General features: G+C 40.4%; 1 protein-coding gene across 3 annotated transcripts in view; it reads left to right on the forward strand.

Moving 5' to 3' along the window:
* MAP2K5 (mitogen-activated protein kinase kinase 5) overlaps window positions 1-21,710 on the forward strand; it is a 266,485-nt gene that overhangs the window by 194,903 nt on the left and 49,872 nt on the right. For 2 of the 3 annotated variants that reach the window (XM_059372348.1, XM_059372346.1), the window contains 2 exons: window positions 5,791-5,817; window positions 6,129-6,161. In XM_059372348.1, coding sequence (XP_059228331.1) covers window positions 5,791-5,817; window positions 6,129-6,161 — 60 coding nt within the window. The remainder of the gene's footprint in view (window positions 1-5,790; window positions 5,818-6,128; window positions 6,162-21,710) is intronic. The other variant, XM_059372347.1, reaches the window with a different exon arrangement.

Genomic DNA, 21,710 nt, shown 5'->3' on the forward strand with positions numbered 1-21,710 from the left:
TACATGTTGTTCTACTTTTTTTTTTTTTAAACAGTCCTTTGTTTAGGAAATCTTACAGTAAGTTAGTGGTACTAAGCAATGTGTGTCTAGCTTGTGGTCAGGTGGAAATAATTTTTATTTTCTCTTGTTGAAGCCTTTTTGAGATTTGAGCACTTTGGTTTTGCAAGCTGTAACAGATTAGAGGTGTTGTGTCCCTCAGTTTTAGCACCCAACACTGGGCCAGATAAAATTAGATTGAATGCCATTACCAGCTGCTGAGGCCATGGGGGTCTGACTGGGCATTCCAGGGGTCTTTCTGACTTTCATTTATGCATTTCCTCTACACGAGGCAGCCTCCTGAGTCAGCAGTCAGGTCCAGGCCAGGCTGTTTATCTATTACCTTGGACGCTGCATCCTTTTAACCTCAGTTTCCCTAATAGCAAAATGAATAGATGGTAGTAGACCATCTCTGAAGCTAGTTTCATTAAGAAGAAAAGTTGTAGGTCATTATTCTTCATTTATAATGTAAGTATCCGTTTACCCTAATCCTGGTTTATATTAGGCACGGTTAAGCTTAATGCACCTGATTTAAAGAGACAGTCTGCAGAATAGCTACGGTTGCTAAAACATGAGGTGTGGAACAAAAATAGAATTGAACATTGAAGGCCGGAGTGTGGCACCGTTCACTCCGCGCACACACACACCCCTGGTATCCTTTACAAATGCCACCCATATCATTTAATTTCGTATTTCCTTTTTCTGCTTAAGAGAAAATGACACAAGCCTGAAAAGCAGTAAATATGTAAAGAGAAAATTTGTCAACTGATATTGGAAGATCTGACCTCAGTCACACATAAATCTCTCCGACAAGGGCTGCAGGGCAAGCCATAATTTTAGAGAGTAAAAGAGAAGATGAAAGCTCCTAGCCGGTGTCTTCTTGAAGTTACATAGGTGGATCATTTTCGTTTTCTGACTGTGCTTCTGTGCATAATGTCAAAGGGAAAGGGCTGGTGGCCAAATCAGCTTTTCCTCTGGGTGTAGAAAGCGCCTCTGCAGAGATGGGAAGTGGGCGTCCGGCTCCCAGAGTCGCTGTTTTTCCCATAGAGTCATGGACTACAAAGTTGAGGCCCCATAAGCAAACTTATGCATTGGCACTTTCCACTCTAGGATCATCTCCCAAAGTCATTTTTTGTGTCACAGGAGCTTTTGAAATTGCCAACTGTATGGTCCTTGCAAAGAAATAAATGATAAGTGTTACTGGGTGCCTGGGTGGCTCAGTGGGTTAAAGCCTCTGCCTTTGGCTCAGGTCATGATCCTGGGGTCCTGGGATCAAGCCCCACATCGGGCTTTCTGCTCTGCGGGGAGCCTGCTTCCTCCTCTCTCTCTCTGCCTGCCTCTCTGCCTACTTGTGATCTCTGTCTGTCAAATAAATAAATAAAATCTTAAAAAAAAAAAAAAAGATAAGTGTTACTGCAGGAACACCCCATAATTGACACCCAGACCTGCCTGTTACGAAGTCAGTCCTCCTTGTTTAAAAACACAAGGATCTGTCTTATATCAGACTGAGGCTTAGCTATCCCTGCTTAGTGTGACTTAAAGTCTTATAGCTAAAGAAGGAAAAAAAAAAAAAAAAGCAAGGCTGTGCCCAGAAGACGGAAGAGATTTATCTAATTAGTTTACCAAACGCTACTGGTTCTGGAGACTGATTAGCAAAGTGTAATGACCGGAGCAATGATTGTTCTGTTCATTGTCCCAGAGTACTGGTTACACATAGGAAACTCAACACCAGCAAAGTGGGCAGGCAGGACTCTGGACTTGGACGAGTTAGTTATAAACGGCATTTCATATGTTGTGGGGTACAGGCAGTTCATCAGCCCTAACAATATTACTGTGTTCCTCTGAACTCCGCTCTCACAGCAAAGCATTTGGAAGGCAGACCTAGAATAAAGAGAGGCATTCACAGAGCTAACATTTTATGTCGAGTACCCTTAGCACCACTTGTAATGTGCTATAAAACGCAGGGCTTCCCTCTTCCATGAACTGTGTGCCAAAGCAGAGGCAGTGACTAGAGGTCGACTTCTTTGTGGTCTGTTTTATGGGTACTGCACCCGTACAGCAGTGTGATCTTGAAAAAGGTAAACAACAAAGAGATTAGCAGTGAAAAATATGCCTAATATAAATACAGTCGCATCCATGGCAGTTCAGAATTTGAAAAATACAACTGTGGCCTTAAATTTTCTGGTGGAATTAAACAGAGGAACAGAATATAACCTTTAAGGCAATATATCTGAGATGGAGAAAGGAAAGAATATATCTAACTGTATGGTATGTGTGGCATTCATATAAAGAAAAGTGCAGTAGCTTTATTTAATTGAGAAAATGAATCAATTACAATGATGTTGCATCATGAAGTTCTTGTGAAATAGAAGATATAAGTCACCGCGTTGTGTAACAGTGTTAAAAAGTAATTGAGTATCTTGAGCATTTTGAATCAATTTCAGGTACTAGCACTGCTACCTTAATACAAAATTTATGAAGATGATTTCATATAATATGTAGCTATCAAAGCCGTGTAATAAAACCTGGTAACAACATCTCTCTTTAAGAACCTGAGAAACACAGTATTGTTATAAGATCATAAAAAAGACTTTGGTATTGCTATTGCTCTCTTTCTCATAGTAAAGAGAAAGCATTAAAATAGTAAAATTTTAAGTCATCTTAAACCATGTCTTCTTTAACCCACAGAACTGGGCAAAGTGGAGACTCTGAGAGCTTAGTTCATGAGGAAGTGTTTTGCCCTGAACTCATTTCAGATAACTTATGTGTTGCTGGGAACGATGTTGTACCATTTATTCCTGAATTTATTTTGAAACATCTCACTTAGAATGTTTGCTGCATGGTTTTCCTCAGAGAATGTTGTAATCCCCCTGACTGTTAGAAATTTGTGAAAAACAGTCTCTTTGCCAGAAATGGATTTCTGATTCTTTGTTTGTTACAAGTACCTCCCCTATTGAAGTCGATCGATCTTAGGAAGAATGGAGGGGTGGGGCAAGAGTACCGTGTGTACCTGGAAAAGATAAAATCAGACACCAAAGAGATCCCCTGTCGTAGGAGAAGTGACCTGGGCCTTTCAAGATTTCTGAAAGGTGATGTGGCTTGTTACCAAAGTCCTTAACCACACCGGGGTGGTAGTTGACCCATCTTCCTTTTTAAAGGAAGAGCATTATGCAGAAAGTACTCATGGACTAGAGGAAGGAGCAGTAATTCAGCATAGCATTCAATGGGAACTATTCAAGAAGAAGCCAAGTCAGCAGCCAAGAACCACCAGTCACTGGGGCACAGCGGTTTCAGGGAGTGGTGGCCAGGGAGAGCGGGAATGAGTAGGCCCTGTGTTCAGTTGGGATAATGCAGGGAAAAGTGCTTTTTAAAACACTCAAGCACTAGGTGAAGGGTCTGCTGATAAGCCATATGGAGGCAAAAAATAAAATAAAATAAAATAAAGAAGAAAAAACACAAAAACATAGTTTCTGCCCTTGGGAAGCTTGCAGTCTAGTTCAGAGGAACCTGCCAAAAATTGATGATTTATCAACTTTACCACACCAAGTATAAATACATACAAATCCAGTTGTTTTTATTTATTTTTTATTTTTTTAAGATTTTATTTATTATTTGACAGAGAGAGATCACAAGTAGGCAGAGAGGCAGGCAGAGAGAGAGGAGGAAGCATGCTCCCTGCCAAGCAGAGAGCCCAATGTGGGACTCAATCCCAGGACCTTGAGATCATGACCGGAGCCAAAGGCAGAGGCCCAACCCACTGAGCCACCCGGGTGCCCCATAAATCCAGTTGTTTTTGAATAATGCTGTGACTGTCGACAGATACTATACAGACGCTGGAAAGAAAGGAGCATAGGAGAAGCCCTGGCATCACTGTCCCTGCAGCCTTGGGCCTGCCCCAACCTCCAAGAGGCCAGTCTTCCCAGCAGAAGATAGAAGTGATCATCCCTGGGGCACCTGGGTGGTTTATTGGGTTAAGCGACCAACTCATTTTGGCTCAGGTCCTGATCTCAGGGCGGTGAGATTGAGCCCCTGCTTAGGGCTCCATGTTCAATGAGGAGTCTGCTTGAGATTGCTCTCCCTTTCCCTCTCCCTCCTCTCTGCTCCTCTCTCTGAAATAAATAAATAAAATCTTAAAAAAAAAAAAAAAAAAGAAAGAAAGAAATGATCATCCCTGCCAACCTCATGGTGGTTGTGCAGATCAAATATACGTGGAAGAACTTTTTATTTTTTTATTTCTTTTTTTTTTTTTAAGATTTCATTTATTTATTTGCAAGAGGGAGTGAGCACAAGAGAGAGAGGGAGAGCCGAACTCCCCATTGAGCGCAAAGCCTGACGCAGGACTGGATACCAGGACCCCAAGATCATGACCCCAGCCAAAGCCAGATGACCAACGGGCTGAGTCAACCAGGGGCCCCGTGGAATAACTTTTTAAGACACCATTAAAATTTTTTTAATTTAAAAAATACAGTTGACTCCTGAACAACATGGGTTTGAACTGCATGGGTCTACTTATATGCAGATTTGGGGGATAAATACAGTGCATAACTATAAATGTATTTTCTCTTATGATTTTCTTAATAGTGCTCTCTTTTCTCTAGATTACTCTATTATAAGAATACAGCATGTACTACATATAACATGTAAAATATGTGCTACTCGATCGTTTATGGTATCGATAACACTTGTGGTCAATGGGCGGCTATTAGTCTCTGGGGAGTCAAAAGTTACATATGGATTTTGAACTGCACAGGTGTTGGCATCCCTAACCTGCATAATTCATTGATCAACTGTCCAATTACCACATTCCCTATATTTTACTAGCTGGTTGGGGCTGTTATCTCAGCAAACAACTGACCTGTCAATACCATACTTGGTTTCTGAAATTTTCCTTTTTTGGAAATTTAGTACCTGGGATTCCATTTTCATGAGTTTGTGATATCTGCAGTCATTTGTGGCAGGGGTGGGGGGCTTGAGGTGTTTAGTACTTCAGTTACTAACTGGATGTGTTATTAATTTGGTGTCACGTTTTAGTAACTTCCTAAGAGATATGGCTTATCCGAGTTCGATGTGTGAGCAGCCCGCCTTCACAATGTTCATTAGGAGTAGGCATTCACTTGTCTCTGCTTTTTATTCCCTGGGAAACAGTGTAAGACTTGCATGAATTTGATTTTCCCAGAGAGCATTGCTTCCCAGGAAACAGGCTAAAGGAACTTTGGAAAAGGTGGAATCTTCACCCCACTCTGGAGTTAAAGACAAATACTTCAACCACATAATTAAAGTTTTCTTCACAAAATAGGGGATTGTGAGCAGACACTGGCAGGAATCCAAAATTCTAATTTCTGACTATGATTTAATTTCAATTTTAAATAAATCGGTTTTTAATTTAAAAAGAGTGAGCTTCATAACATTAGCAATGATTGCAACATTAAGCCCAGTGTTCACAATCTAGCAATATAAAACATTATTTATATCTGAATCGTAAACAGCCTTTTGAAATGGATTATGGTTTTTCTCCCTATTCTAATACAACCTGGAGGGTACTAAAAAGTGTTGTGTGAAATTAACATTCTGCTGACTTTCGCCTATAAATGAGAAGCGAGCTATTAACATTTGTGTATTTTCATTATGTAAATTGTGTTAACACATGCCCACAAATTGCCACCAGCAATGCAATAATTTTCTCTCAGTGATCATAATGTGTCCAAGTGAGTCATTTTGATTATGACATGCTAATTACATATTGCCTTTTTTCAGATTCAGAAAAACCAGGGATCTTTAATGGTAAGCTTTATGAGTTCAGAAAAAAATTCACTTTTCTTTTTCCTGATGGCTGCTTCCTTTGCATGCTTGAATGCCTTGTTTTAAACTTAGCAAATTGCATTTTGAAGGAAATGCAAACCTTTAACTGCCTGTATTAGATTAGGTACCATTAGAAATAATAGAACATCCTGAGCATCAATGTTTTTATAAGAGTTTGCTGTTGTTGATTAATCTTGCTATATTTTATTGCATTAATGATTTTTTCTTTCCACTCCACTGTAAAGATATTGCATTGAGGCTAATACTTTTTCCTTTCTTCTTTCCCATTGCAGCCTCTCCAGCTTCTGCAGTGCATTGTTGATGAGGTGAGGCATCGTCTTATGTGCTTTCACTCCTAAAGTCATTCCTAATGGTGTGGAAAGCTTATATTTTGTTTCCTAATGAAGCACAGTGCCCGACATCCTCGGAGCAAGTTGTGTTGTATGGCTCTGAGCTGTGTTACGTGGATTGGCCTTGTCCTGAATCCCACTCTTCGGATTCTGGCCCAGAGTCCCTGCCCAAACAGACTGTCCCACGGGCTGGTCCTCAGGGGTATTGGAAGCCCTAAAGACAAAACAGGATAATATTAATTCATCGTCTCCCTAGCCAGATGGGGATGGAGCCGGAAATTAAAGTGGTATCTTTTTTTTTTTTTCCAGAGCAGATATTTAAAGTCATTCCAGTAGTCAAGGGTGAGAGTTGAACAGCAGACATAAGCTGGATAAAATTTGTCTTCCTTGCTTTATTTACCCAAAGCATAGCAGGGTGATAAAAATGTTCCAAAGCTCTAGGTCAGCAGTTCAGCTTTAATTTCCTAATTAGTCGTTTTCCCCGAGAATACATTCCTAACTTCTTGTGCTTTTAACAGGAATCCTCACATTTTAAGTCACTGGACCTCTGATAGTCCCGTCCATTGAGCTTTGTGGTCCCTTTGCCTTCTTGGAATTAATCTCCGTGTGTCTCTTTCTCAGTCTACTCTTTCGACTCCTTATTCTGAATTTAAAGTCTGTTTTTCTGTAAATTAGCAGAACACAAGGCTTCCAGTGTATGAAGCTCTCAATGAAGAACCATTAATGTTTTTTTAAAACTGACTTTTTCTGGGCTTGGGCTTGCCTACCAGCAATGTTTATTTTTTAAACTTTAACTTTACAATATTTAAAACACTTGTAATGAAGGCGATAAATGATTCAGATAGGAAAGTTTAAAAGAAAAAAACAAATCGTAATTCATAATTATTCCTCTCAATTAAACATCTGTATAACCAGTTATGAGATTTGGGAGAAAAAATAAAGATCCTCCTAGGAAAAAAACAAGCGCACACAAATATCACAATAATAGTAAGAATGGGGCTCTAACATCCTTAATGGTTGAATCCGTCAGTCCATATATCCCCTGCAAGCCATAAACCATGTTAGTACAAAAATGAAGGCATCGTCCTGAAACAAATGGAGGTCCCATTATCTCAAATATCAGACAGGCCCCCTGGATCTAATAGCTCATCAATATCTTCTGTCATCTTAGATTCCAAAAGCATCCCATCCCCTCAGAACCCTCCCAATTAAACTGATTTTCCTCAGGTCCCCCTCCAGGGTTGCTTAGGGCCAGGCGCAGGGAAACTGGGCCTACCCGGTCAAATATGCAGCCTGCTGAGTTTTCTGGACTCTCCTATTCCTGTTCTGCCAGGCTCCTAAGTTATCAGAGCTTTCAAGTATAGATACTCCTCACCAGCAATACACATATTACTGGGGAGCTAATTTCAAGTTCTTCTGAATCAAATAGATATTTTCATTCCTTATTTAAAGCAGCAGTGATTACTGTTAAATTGAAAATCTTTTACTTGCTTGATTTGGGCAATATCCTGAGACTTTTGAAATTATCCCAAGGAGATGTTCTAAGGCGGGGAGGTGTGTGGGGAGGACAAAAGTGTGTAACTTCAACAATATGTTTTTCTTTATAGCATTTCTTCCGCGTTTGAGAGAAAAATATCACTTAGACACCACTTCCCACGTATCCAAAAGACATATTAAAATACCTTCTTTATGGAAACTTGGGAAATGCACATTGCATTTACTAAAACAAATACAAATTGATCTTGGAACTGAACTGCTGTTCAGTGATGAGTATTAGGAAACAATTGACCAGATGACTTGCCTTCTGTAAAGGGCATAAGGGCTTCTAAGAAAGAAAGGATGGGGAGGGAGATGTTAATTACTGTGCTTGTCTGTCCCATATTTGTCAGGCTTCTCCTTGCTGTGGTACAGTGTTTTGCAAAGGGTGGTCTCAGGACTAATTGCATCAGATTCTTGGACCCAGATCACTGAATTAGACTTTCTAGGGATGGAGGCCAGGAATCTACATTTTACCAGCTTCCCAGGTAACTCTCTGCATATTCAGGTTTGAGAACCTCTTCTGTAATGTCTTCCAGGGATAATCTGCCCTTTTAGATCCCAGAGGGCTATGAGTCATCTATCTTCATTTGTACCTGATTGTAGGGCTGCTTTTCCTGTACGAATATAACCAGCTAGGATGTGAGCCATGTTACTCCTTGGGTGTGGAACATGTCCCATCTTGAAATGAGTGTCCTGTGATAGTGTGTACTGTTTCTGTTAGAGAAAAGTCAGATGAAAAAGTACCACCCCGAAGGGAGCCTAGTTCAAACAAGATGGATATATTTAGAGTCACATACAAAATAGCTAAGTAAAACCCAGGGTAAACGTACTTCATTATTATGTAGATGCAGCTTGACCTCTTGCTTGGCCTGGTAAACGGTGAGAAAGTAATAAAACAAGTAATAAAACAAGGCCCAAAACATGGGCTAGAGGTGAAGGGGTGGAGTCAGGGCGGGAGTCATGAAGCAAAGCCAGAGCTAGCTACCAGATGTCCAATCAGGAGACACCAGAAGTTAAACACGAGTAAGAATCATGAACATGAAATTTGGACTGCAGATCAGGAACCAAAAGGATAGTCAAGGTAATAAGAGAATCAAGCTCCAATCAGAAATCCGGGCAATCCAGTTCGATTTCCGTAGGCAGAGTTCATCTGGCTCGGAGCTGGCTAGTGCAGGATACGGGTGATCTCTTAATGGTACTGTCAGTGCCTCAGACTTGCTTCTCTCAAAAGAACTTCTTATTTTAAAATTGCTATATACTCTGGCCCTCTCTGGGCCCTGAGAACCTGTGATTTGAAGTCCTGGATTAGTTGTTAAGAGGCAAGTGTCTGTGTATGGCATGATGCTGTAGCCTTCTGATATCTCTGGAGAATAAGATGGCCCCTGTGATCTAGATTTACCACTTGAAACTCTGACATCAGTGAGATTTTCATTTTAGGAAAGAAGTGTTTCCAAAACGTATCGCTCTTGGCAGCCTATTGACAGTGTGCAATGGGTATCATGTGATGACTCAAGTCCTTGTTAGTGACTGTGAACTACACTTTGATGTGAACTAAACTTGATAGTGAGCTAACATGGTAGAGAACTAAACTTTGATGTATCGATAACCTCTAGGACTATGAAACCATGTGGGGCTTACCTGAATTTTACTAACCCTTTGCCTGTGTTTGACCTCAGCACTCAGAGATATGCTTGAGCCTCTTGACATGTATAAAGTCATTTGTTCCCAGGCTTACTATCCTTACATGGCTCTGCTTGGTGCTTTCCTGGGTTCTCTCTTGTGATTGTCTTTGGTTTCTTTGGTCACTCTTTGTCCTTGACAGTGACTGCCTGCTGCCCCAGTGATCTAATCATCTGTCTTCAGTCTTTGCTGTCCTGACAGTGACCCTAATAAAGCTAGCAGGTACCAAATGAAATCAGAAACCCAAATGGTATGTGTAAAGTCAAAGCTCATCTGAGAAGACAGACAGAGACTTGCCTCTCTTTAATAAAGTAAAATCAGTGGGCTTGTGTGCATTCATTTGGCAGATAGTTACCAAAAGTTCCCACTATTTGATAGCCCAAGTTGAGCAGACCATGGTGAGGACAGCCTCCAAGCCTTGAGAGAAACTGAGCTTCTAGGCAAGGTACCCAGGCCAACTGCAGACTAGGTGTGTAAGTGAAAGTAGAAAGGCAGAAGCGCTGTCCCATATCCTGAGCCAATACCGTGTGCTGGGACTCAGGAAGCTTCATTGCCATTTAACAGTTTCTCCAGTGCGTAGGGTTCTGGCTTGGCTGGCAACAAAGGATTAGCCACATTGGTGTGGTAGGTAGGGATGCAGCAATGATTTCTGGGTCACCAAATCCTAGGCTGGCTGGAGTCAACTAGTAGAGGCCATCCGTGGATTAATGTGCTAGGAATTGCAATGATGGAAATGAAGACCTCACCCTTGAGCCTGCCTCTAAGTCATTCACAACCTTGGAAAAGATGCAGAAATGAATAGTATGGTTCAGAGTAGAGTGTGTCTATAGAACCCAGGGACTGGGCTGATTAGGAGGAGAGGCTCCTCAGGATAGGTGGCATTTAAGCTAGGTCTTAAAGGATGACTAGGAGTTTCCCAAGTCAGGAAAAGGAAAAAGGTAAATGTCAGGCAGAATGGTTTGAATCCTTCTTGTGAATTGTTTTTAAGTTCACAGATGTGTTTCAGAATACTCAGATTGTCTGAAATATGACAACCAGAAAAGTGGATTATTAGTCTCAGTATATACGTTTCAAACATATTATGGCTAAAAATAAATTCCTATCTAACATCTGTAGGTGCACAGCAAGACAATTAGCAAATCCCTGATTTAGACTTATGTTTATTCACTTTACTAGTAAAAAGTGAATTCTTTTTAAGTCATGCTTATACCTGATCAGAAATATCTTCTACATGAAAGTGTTGATTTCTTAGAACTACAAGGCCAACAGACACATGAAACGATGCTCAACATCACTAATCATCAGGGAAATGCAAATCAAAACCACAATGAGCTATCGCCTTACCCCTGTCAGAATAGCTAGAATCAAGAAGACAAGAAATAACAAGTACTGGTGAGGATGTCGAGAAAAGGGAACCCTCATGCACTGTTAGTAAGAATATAAACTGGCGCAGCCATTGTGGAAAGCAGCATGGAGGGTTCTTCAAAAAGTTAAAAATAGAGCTACCCTATGATCCAGTAATCCCATTACTGCATATTTAGCCAAAGAGAACAAAAACACTAACTTGAAAAGGTGTGTGCACACCTGTGTTCATTGCAGCAGTATTTATTATAGCCAAGTTATCAAAGAACCCAAGTGTCCATTGATAGATGAATAGGTAAAGAGATGTGTGTGTGTACACCCACACATACACACGCATGCACACACACAGCAGAATGTTACTCAGCCATAAAAAAAAAATAAGATCTTGCCATTTGTGACAACACAGGTGGACCTAGAGGGTATCATACCAAGTGAAATAAGTCAGGCAGTAAAAGACAAATACTATATGATTTCACTTATATGTGGACTCTAAAATAACAAATAAAAGTGGAAACAGACTCATCAATACAGAGAACACGCTGGTGGTTGCCAGAGCTTGAGGCAGGGGAGGGGGAGCAAAATGGGTGAAGAGCAGTGGAAGGTACAGGCCTCCAGTTATGGAATGAATAAGTCATAAGGATGAAAGCTATAGCATAGGGAATATATTCAATGATACTGATAGTACCGTATGGTGACAGATGGTTGCTACACCTGTGGCGTGCATAGCATAATGTATAGAGTTGTCAAGTCACTGTGTTGTACACCTGAAACTAATGTAACATTGTGTGTCAACTGTACTCAAGTAAAAAATGTTTTTAAGAATTTTAATTTTAAAAAAATTAAATTTTTTTAAAAACAAGATTTGTGAAATTCCCAAAATTTATATTCTGAAATAGAAGCACAAACTTTTAGTGGTTAGTAATGAGCTATGATTAGAGGTGTGTATACAGACAACAGGCTTGATGGTTGAAGGTGCTAGCTCAGTAATTCTGAGATACACTGACAGTTCTTCCCTGCTGTGAATCGAAAGGAAAAAGGATTTGGCCTTAGGAATGTCATGGCATAGTACTCTACTACGTAGAACATCTGGGTGGGTCTGCTGGAGAGTTTATCTCTTCTGCTCACTCCAGGAAGGCTTTCTAAAGAAAGGTGGATGCAGAGCAGGGCTTTGATAGAGGGCAGTGGCATAGACAGAGTACGGATATTAAATGGACAGCTGGCTGAGGAGCCAACAGGCTCAGGTGGGGAAAAAAACAGAAGGAAAATACAAATGTGTGGAAACAGTACACTGCCAGCATATATATAACCAATGAGACAAAGAATAAATCCCAAGGGAAATTAGCAAATACTTTGAGATGAGCAAAAATGAAATCACAGCATACCAGAACTCATGGGATGCAGCAAAAGCAATGTTCAGGGGTAAATTTTTAGCTGTAAATGCCTGCATTGAAAAGGAAGGAAGATCTCAAATCAAACACCTAACCTCCTACTGGAAGAAACTAGAAGAAGAAGAGCAAATCATATTCAAAGCAGGCAGAAGGAAGGCAATAATAAAATTAGAGTGGAAATAAACAGAACAGAGAATAGAAAAACAAGAGAGAGAGTCAATGAAACCAAAAGTAGGTACTTTGAAAAGATCAGCAAAATTGACAAACCTTTAGCTAGACTGACCAAATAGAGAGAGAGAGAAGACTCAAATGTCTGAAATCAGGAATGAAAGCAGGCTCCTTACTGCCAACCTTACAGAATTAGAAAGGAATATAAGAAAATGACATGAATCATATGCCAGCAAATTGAATAACCTGGATGATGTGGACAAATTCCTAGGAAAACACAATACTACCAGTATTGACTCAGGACGAAATACAGAATCAGAGTAGACTGGTAACAAGTAAACACAATTTTTTAGAACTTCCCACACAGGGAAGCCCAGGACCATAGGATTTCATGGGTGGAAACATTGTGCCAAATGTTTAAAGAAGATTTAACACCAGTCCTTCTCAAACTCTTCCAAAAAAGAGAAGAGAAGGGAATTATTTCCTAACTTCTTCTAGGAGGCCAGTAATATCCCTATACCAAAGCCAAACAGACTTCACAAGAAAACTATGGACCAGTTTCTCTTATCAGTATAGATTCAAAAATGCTCAAGAAAATACCAGCAAACTGAATCAAGCAGCATATAAAATTACACATATTGATCAAGTGGGATTTATCCCAGAAATCCAAGTTTGGCCGAGTGAAAATTGGTCAACATAATACACCATATTGCAGAATAGAAAGCGAAATCCCATGGCCATTTCAGTAGATGTAAAAAAAGCATTTAACAAAAATCTACCACCCTTTCTTGATTAAAAAAAAACAACAACAACAACACTCAACAGAGTTGGAAGAGAAGGGGACTTCGACACCCTGATAAGGAACATCTACTAAAGCCTCAGAGCTAACATCATACTTCATGGTAAAGACTAAAAGAGCTTTCCCCCAACTAAACTCAGGAAAAGACAAAGATATTCACTCTCACTACTTCTACTTGACTTTGTATAGAGACTCTACACAGGAAAATTAGTCAAGTAAAAAGGCATCCAGGTTGAAAAGGAAGAAGCAAAACTATATTATAGATGACATGATATATAAAACACTGGAAAATACACACAAGAAATTTTTGATAAATGAGTTCAACAGGGTTGTAGGATACAAGAACACACAAAAATCAATTGTATTTCTTTTTCTTTAGATTTATTTATTTTAGAGAAAGCACACATGTATGCCCATGAGTGGGGGCAGAAGGAGAGAATCTTCAAGCAGAATCCCTCCTGAGTGTGGAACCCAGTGCTGGGCTTGATCTCATGACCCATGAGCTCATGACTTGAGCTGAAACCAAGAGTCAGATGCTCAACTAACTCAGCCACCCAGGTGCCCCAAAAATCAGTTGTATTTCTATACACTTGTAATTCAAAATGAAATTAAGATAGTTCAAGTTATCAAAAGAATCAAAGAGAATAAAAGACTTAAGAAGATATTTAACAAAAGGGGAAAACTACAAAACACTATTGAAATAAATTTAAGACCTGAATAAATGGAAAGACATCCCATGTTCAGGGAATAGAAGACTTAATATTCTTAAGGTGGCATTACTCCCCAAATTGATGTACAGATTCAGTGCCGTCTCCGTCAGAATCCCAGTGGGCTCTTGCAGAAATGGATGGACTGATCCCAGAATGCATAGGGAAATGCAAGGAACTTGGGAACAAAACAGCCTTGGGGGAAAAAAGAGAGTTGGAGGATTCATGGTTCCTGACTTCAACACTCCAAAATTGCCATAATCAAGATAGTATGGTGCTGGCATAAGGACAGACATATGGAATAGAATTGAGAGTCCAGAGATAAACCCACATATCCATGTTCAATTGTTTTCCAACGAGGATGCCAAGACCATTCAATGGTAAAAGAATCATTTTTTTCAACAAATGATGCTGGGACAGTTGGACAGCCACATGCAAAAGCATGAATTTGGACCCCTACCGATCACATCATACATAAAAATTAATTCAAAAGAGTTCAAAGACCTAAATGTAAGAGCTAAAGTTGTGAAACTCCTAAAAGGAAACATAAATGTAAATCTTCATGACCGTGATTTAGGTCACAGTTTCTTAGCTAGGACACCCGATAGCATAAGCAAGGAAAAAAATTGTACTTTATCGAAATATAAAATGTTTGTGTGTCAAAGGACACCATCAAGAAAGTAGAATCACTGCAACAATGCCAGGGTTCCAGGCCGATAGATAGAGTGGTAGCAAACTGCAGCTCTGAAAAGGAGGCTTTTGTGCCTCAGGGTGGGAAGTAGGGAAGGGGTTGTCTTTCCCTGTAAGGTCTGTGGCTAGGAAAGGGGGCTGGACAAGAAGGCCACAGTGGGGATGGGGGAAGGAAGATGGAAACAAAGTAGGCAGAAGAATGATAGGCAAGAACTGGAGGAAGTTGGGGTGGCAGGGGTGTTCCTGTGTGCTTGTCCATGATGAGTAAAATAAAGCTTAAGATGGGAACAGACTGTTGGCAATAGTAATGATAATAATAATAATAATAATAGCCCATCATTACAAATTTCCACTTATAAGAAGTCTTTGCCTTCAGTGAAGTCTTAAAACTATTTAACCACAAATTTTAATGAAGACATGAGAGCCTCCACTCTTTACTTAGCTGCTGACTGGTATATGCACATCATTATAGTGACATTAAAAAGAGTCCTTATGAATGGGGACAGTCATCCACACCACCAAACACCTGAATTCACAAGAACTCTTCACTTAGATGAGGTTCCTCTAATAGTTTCTAGAAATGCCAGCAAACATGTCCTTTGCTAAAAGAAGAAAACAGCATTTGATTGCCAGTGCCCATTGGTGGAAGAGGGTGGAGGTTGATCACACAGCTGGGCACTTGGACAGGAACCGGGCAAATCAAGGGGCAGCTAACATCTCTGTTCTAGCAGAGGGTGACACGTGAAGAAGGGGATGAGAAGATTGAGGACCAGGAAAAGGGGAAGGAAAGGAGGGAAGAGTCTGCTTTTGAAAGCACGTTATTAAAAAGCTTCTAAGCTTTTCTCTCTGCCTTTTCTTTCCTACCACTTCACCTCCACGGAGTTGCCTTTTTAGAAATACAGATCTCAGCCTCTCAAAGCTTCCAGTGATAATAGCTAAACTTCTTAGCACGGCATTTGAGACTCTCACAATATTTTTTTTCAGCCTCCCTTTGGGTTAGCCAGTGACTTGAGAGTTGTTCCTCACTTTCACACCTGTGGTGGTGCTCACCCCCCTGCTTGGAATGACCTCCTCTTCCTTTTCACTTGGTCCATGCCCTAAGCATCCTCCAAAGCCCAGCTCAAATGCCATCTCCTCTTTGAAGCTGTCTCTCTTACCTTCCCACTCTTCTATCCTGCTGCGCTCCTGCCCAATGCTAGGCAGCTTTATTACAGCTTTTTCCATACGGAATCAAATTTAGTTCATGAATTGGTCTTCCACTGGATCATGAAGTCACCCAGCACAGGAATTTATCCCAACGCCTGGTAGAGATAATGGCCCAACCAGGGTCTCAGTAAATGCTCCTTGGAGTAAACTTAAAAACAAAACAAAACAAAACAAAAAAACACACATTTTTCTGGCAGGGCTAGTCCTACACAAACCAGAATGTGGTCTAGGTTTGTCTTTTCTTCTACTGAGGTCCATCCTATCTAGCAGAAAAGGGCCTTTGTCCTATAACACAGCAGCTAAGAACAGAGGCCAGCCCAGAGAAACTTATTTCTATCTTTCCTTCTTTGAAAAATTTTTTATTGAAATAATAATTTACATAACATAAAATTCTCCCTTTTAAAGTACACACCTCAGTTCCAGAACATTTCCATCACTCCAGAAGAACCCCGGTACCTGTTAGCAGTCACTCATAATTCCTCTGTCCCTTCTAATCCCTGGCAACCACTAATTAATCTGCTTTCTATCCCAATGGATTTCCCCATTGTGAACATTTCATATAAATTGGACCATGTAATATCTGGTTTTTGTAAGTTTGGTTTCTTTCATTTAATATAATGTTTTCAGAGTACTTCCATGTTGTAGTCATTTGTCAGTATTTTGTTCCTATTTATGACCAAGTAATGTTCCATTGTATGGATATACCACATTCTGTTTATTTTATCAGTTGATGAACATTGGGCTGTTTCTGCTTTTTGGCTATTATGAATAATGATGTTATGAACATCCATGTGCAAGTTTTTACATGGACATATGTTCTCAGCCCTCTCATATATATACCTAGGAGTAGAATCGCTGGGTCATATGAAAATTCTGTTTAAAAAAAAAAAAGAAAAGAAAATTCTGTTTAATTTTTTGATGAATTTCCAAACTGTATTTCCTAACAACTGTACTATGTTCATTCCCACCAACCCACCATGAGGGTTCAGATTTCTCCACATCCTTGCCAGCACTTGCTGTTTTCTGGGGTTCTTTTTTTTTTTTTTTAAAGATTTTATTTATTTATTTGACAGAGAGAGATCACAAGCAGGCAGAGAGGCAGGCAGAGAGAGAGGAGGAAGCAGGCTCCCTGCTGAGCAGAGAGCCCAATGTGGGGCTTGATCCCAGGATCCTGAGATCATGACCTGAGCCGAAGGCAGCAGCTTAACCCACTGAGCCACCCAGGCGTCCCTGGGGTTCTTTTTAATTATAGTCATCCTGGTGGATGGGAAGTAGTCTCTCACTGTGGTTGTGATTTCCATTTCCATTGTAATTAAAGATGTTGAACATATATTCATGTGTTGATGAGCTATTGAATATCTTCTTTGGAGAAAGGTGTGTTTAATTCCACTGTCCATTTTTGAATTGGGCTATTTTTCTCATTATTGAGTTGTAACAGTTCTTTATATATTCTAGGTATAAGAAGCTGAATATCTCCCCCCATCCAATGGATTTTCTTTTCACTTTCTTGTTCTTCTTTGGCACACAACAGTGTTAAATTTATTTTTTTAGACTTTGAAGCCATTTTAATTTTCTCAGAGGGTGGAAGACTTAGACCTCGACCCTATGTCTACCCCACCCTTGGCACACTCATAAAAGTTCTCAAAGTTCTATAGATTATAGTATGAAAACCATTGATTTTATCCCAAACAATCATTCTGTAAACCTGTATTAATCCTAGAACTAGGTATTGGGGATAGGAATGCAGTTGTCACCATTAAAATGTTTGTGCTCTAGTCCACAAGGCAGACCAGTAAACAGTCATATATAAACAGATCACTTTAAACTAAATTGGATGTAGGTAAGTGGTATGAGATTTGATCCTCTGAGCTCTCAGAGGACCACACTGATTCTCATTTTAACCACTCACATAAATAGGATTTTTATGATAAGGTTTTTAATGATATTTGCAGCTATCTAACTCCTCTAATAACAGTGTAACCAGGTGCTGGGAAATGCAGACAAGAGAGCTGATGATAGAGGAGATGATAATGTCCCAGAGGTCTCTACAGAGAATGGGACCCCAAAGCGCCAGTTAGGAGTTAGTCTCGGATGCAGAAGCCCCAACGGAGTTCAGCAGGGCTGCAGTGCTTGGCAAAGTATCAAGAGATGAGCCAAGGGCCATATTTCAGGGAATCTTTATGTGCTGTGCCTGAAGGCCTTTACCGGGGGAGGGCCCTGAAAGTTTTAAATGGGATCAACAGAACCAGATTTCTGTTTCAGAGAAATCACTGACAGGGTTGTGAAGATATTTGGGAAGGGCAGTTAGGAAGCTATAGTTCTGATCAGATTCCGAGGGCTTTTAATTAGCCTAAGCACGTTTGAAGAGTATTTAGGAGACAAAATAAACTGCCTTAGGTGAACAGTTGGATGTAGGGGAGAGTAGAGAGCAGGGGTCAGAGATGAAACACATGGCTTGGGCAGTCAGGCCCTCGCTGGCATGGGTCCCACAGAGGGAAGGGCATGTTTACAGATTAGCATTCTGTTCATAGGATGGTACTGCACACCTCATTTAAAACTGTGTTATTAGGGGCGCCTGGGTGGCTCAGCGGGTTAAAGCTTCTGCCTTCGGCTCAGGTCCGAGCTCCGCACTGGGCTCTCTGCTCAGCAGGGAGCCTGCTTCCTCCTCTCTCTCTGCCTACTTGTGATCTCTGTCTGTCAAATAAATAAATAAAATCTTTAAAAAAAAAAAAAAAAACTGTGTTATTAGGGACACCTGGGTGGCTCAGTCAGTTAAGTGTCTGCCTTCAGCTCAGGTCATGATCCCAGGGTCCTGAGATCAAGCCCTACATTGGGTTCCTTGCTCAGCAGGGAGCCACTTCTCCCCTCTGCCTGCTACTCCCCCTCCTTGTGTTCCCTCTCTTACTCTCTGACAAATAAATAAAATCTTTTTTAAAAACTGTACTATTTTCCTGCTTCAGCCCCAATTATACGTAGTTTACCAGCTAGAACTTGAAGTTAGGCTTTTCATTTCTGCCTTCATGCTGCACCTCACAACTAGTGGTCACTTAAAAATATTTGTTGAATGAAATATTTGTTGAATATATGCATAATTATAAGAGCTTACTACTTGTTTTTTCAACACTGCAGAAAAACAAATCCAAAAAAAAAGTAAGGGAAAGTATATTATGAGAAGATACTTAGCTAATTTACATTGTACTTTATTAAAATTCAGAAGTCTAGGCTTTACTTTTACGATTTACAAGACATTTCCCCAAGGAAACATGTTGCTTTCCCGTAACACCCCATTTTACAGATGAGGAAACTGAGTGGCAGTCAAAGGATATGGCTCTTTCCACTTACTCCCCTATGACTGACCTTGATGGAAGCAAAAAAGTGACAGCTGAACATCCCAGCATCAGAAGGAGAGATTATTTTAAAAGCTGTAAGAGAAAACAACTTAGAAAGCATTGCAGACGTGCCCCCAGGGCATGAAGGTATTGCAACACAGTTCAGTGTCGCTGTCTGTAAGAATGACTCCAGGACTTTAAGAAAAAATTGAATTCTATTCTGCATATCTGCTTAAATCGGCAGGAAGGAGCTTGACTCCTTTTAGAAAGATTTATATATACAAAAGATTTGGCTCTTAAACCCTCTGTTGTTTTTAAAAAAAAATTATTCTTGCAGAATCACTCATTCCCAGACAGGTTGCTGGGGGCTGACTAAGTGAGAAGCTTCTGGGCCATGAACAAAGCAGGTGCTCTCTGGGGGTTTCTGGTGGGGGTGAAAATGGTTGCCTAAAGAAACCTCCCTGGAATTCAAAAAGCGGTATTAACCAACCCCAGAGGAAATAATATCCATTCTTTTTTTATTATTCTTTTGCCTGGGGGACTTTGCCGTAATTCTGGCTTCTGAAGTTAGCAAAAAGTAAAAGGAACATGTCCTTGTCTCCTGCTCCCAGCATCCAAAGGCTGGCCGGTTCTTTTCATGATAAAAAACTGCAGGCAGTTTACCCTTAGACAAGACTCCCTGGCCTGAGCTCTCTGATGACCCGGGCAGGCCCGAGCTTCTGACCGCAGTGGCGACCACTGTAACAATTCAGGTACATGGCTGTTGATACGCAATTCCATGATGCTTAGAACTTGTATGAGTTAGTGACCGAGGCATTAGAAGCTTGGTAAGTTAATACAAGTGGATACACAATAGTCTTGTCCTCCAGTGATACTGTGAGCTAGACCTGTGTCCCATAGTGTTGGGAATATTTAATTGGGACCCTGGAAACCGATACTCCTCTTTTATGTAGGGCAACCTTTGGAAATCTAATACCTCCTTTGAAAAGTTCAGTATGTTTAAATTAATGCAATTTGGCTGGTTTGAAGATTGAAAATAGGTTAACATTAAGGCCATGATTCCTTTAGTAATTACTTTTTCTATTGGTAATAACTGTTTCTTTAGAAATGACATTAACATTCTACCAAAACACAGCAGTAATCCAAAAGTTAATGTTCTGTTCATTTATAATTATATTTAATTCATATTTATGAGTTGTCGGGAGGGAGGAGAAAGAAAGTTTAAAAAATGTAACAGAAGAAATAAGTTAAAAGCAAAATTTTTCCTGTACATCCTGAAGGATGTACAAAGTCATTTAAATGGAAAAAAGATAATTTTTAAATACACAGATACATAAATTCAGTTGTTGTTAGCTAGCTAATGCTGAAGAAAAATCTGTATTTTTTTATTATTTCCTCGTGGCACTGAATGAATTCAGTAGATAGACTTCCTCCGTTTCTTTTTTTACTAACCAAAATATTAGCATAAACATCCCTATGATTTAGATTTCAATAAGTCAGTTAGATTTGGGTTTTGTTTGTTTGGGTTTTTTAAACCAGGAAAAATTTTGCATCGTTAGGCAGTCATTGAACAAGTAGCTTTGTGTTGCTTTCTTTGAATTGTCCACGAAGGCTGATGTATTATTAATGAATTAATTTCTTGGTGGTGAGGCCTATGAATAGCATTCTGTGAATGGGCAGTTGCCTGGTGGGGCCAATTTTGGCTGCTGTCATTTAACATGTGTTGCTCTATTGTGAAGTCTTATCCAGCTGTAGGACAATGCTCATTTAATCCACCATGATGGGACCTACACACCCTGAGCCCAAGCTGGATGCCAGGGTCAGCTACCCAGCAGCTCAGGCTGGGGCACCACTCGGTCTCACTGCCGAGTTGCTGTAATCATTTTGCCTGCCGTTCATTTTCCCTAAACCAGGGGAAATGCGTATGTGAACAGTGCAAATGTTCTCAAAGAGATTCCAAACCGGTCGGCTGGGGTGTTGCCTCCATTCCAGAATGGAGGCAGTGTTCCAGGGAGTGTAAGTTCCTTCCTTCCTCCTGGAAATGGAAGCGTCTGGGCCCACGAGATCCCTGATGTTCTGAGGTCCAGAGTAGCAGATGGCATTATGATTTTCCAAATCCTGATGAACATTCTAACTGAACTTGTTCATTTCACAGTATGTAGTTCTCTTTTTTTTTTTTTCCACTTCCTCCCCCTTCTTCCCTCCCTGGCTCCCTCTCTTTGTTCCTCTCATGTTGGCTAATTTTAAACTGATGCGCTATCTTCTTTACCCAGCTTTAAATTCCCTTCTCTCCGAGTTTATTGTTTGGAACCAGGTAGAGCACAATTTCACATATAATTTTCAGCCTTTGAGTCACAGCTCACGTCGCCTTTGCATTCGTTTATAAAAATAGGTAAGCAAACACCACCCGCCTTCCTGCACTGTGCGGCCCCGGCAAGTTCTGCTTTTCCCCCTTCTCCGTAGCTTGCGGTGCAGGTGGCAAATGGCGGTAATTATTTTAACTAACAGTCGAGTGAACATCAGGAGGACATACAGTGTGACGATGTGGTCTTTGGATTTCAGTGAGTTCTTGGAGTCTGACTTGATAGTGAGTGTTATGGCTTGTTGGTTTTTCAGGACACGGACCTGCCAGGTTCTTGCCCTTGAACGGTACGTGC

Source organism: Mustela nigripes, chromosome 13 (assembly GCF_022355385.1).
Source record: "Mustela nigripes isolate SB6536 chromosome 13, MUSNIG.SB6536, whole genome shotgun sequence".
In the NCBI taxonomy this organism is placed as follows: Eukaryota; Metazoa; Chordata; class Mammalia; order Carnivora; family Mustelidae; genus Mustela; species Mustela nigripes.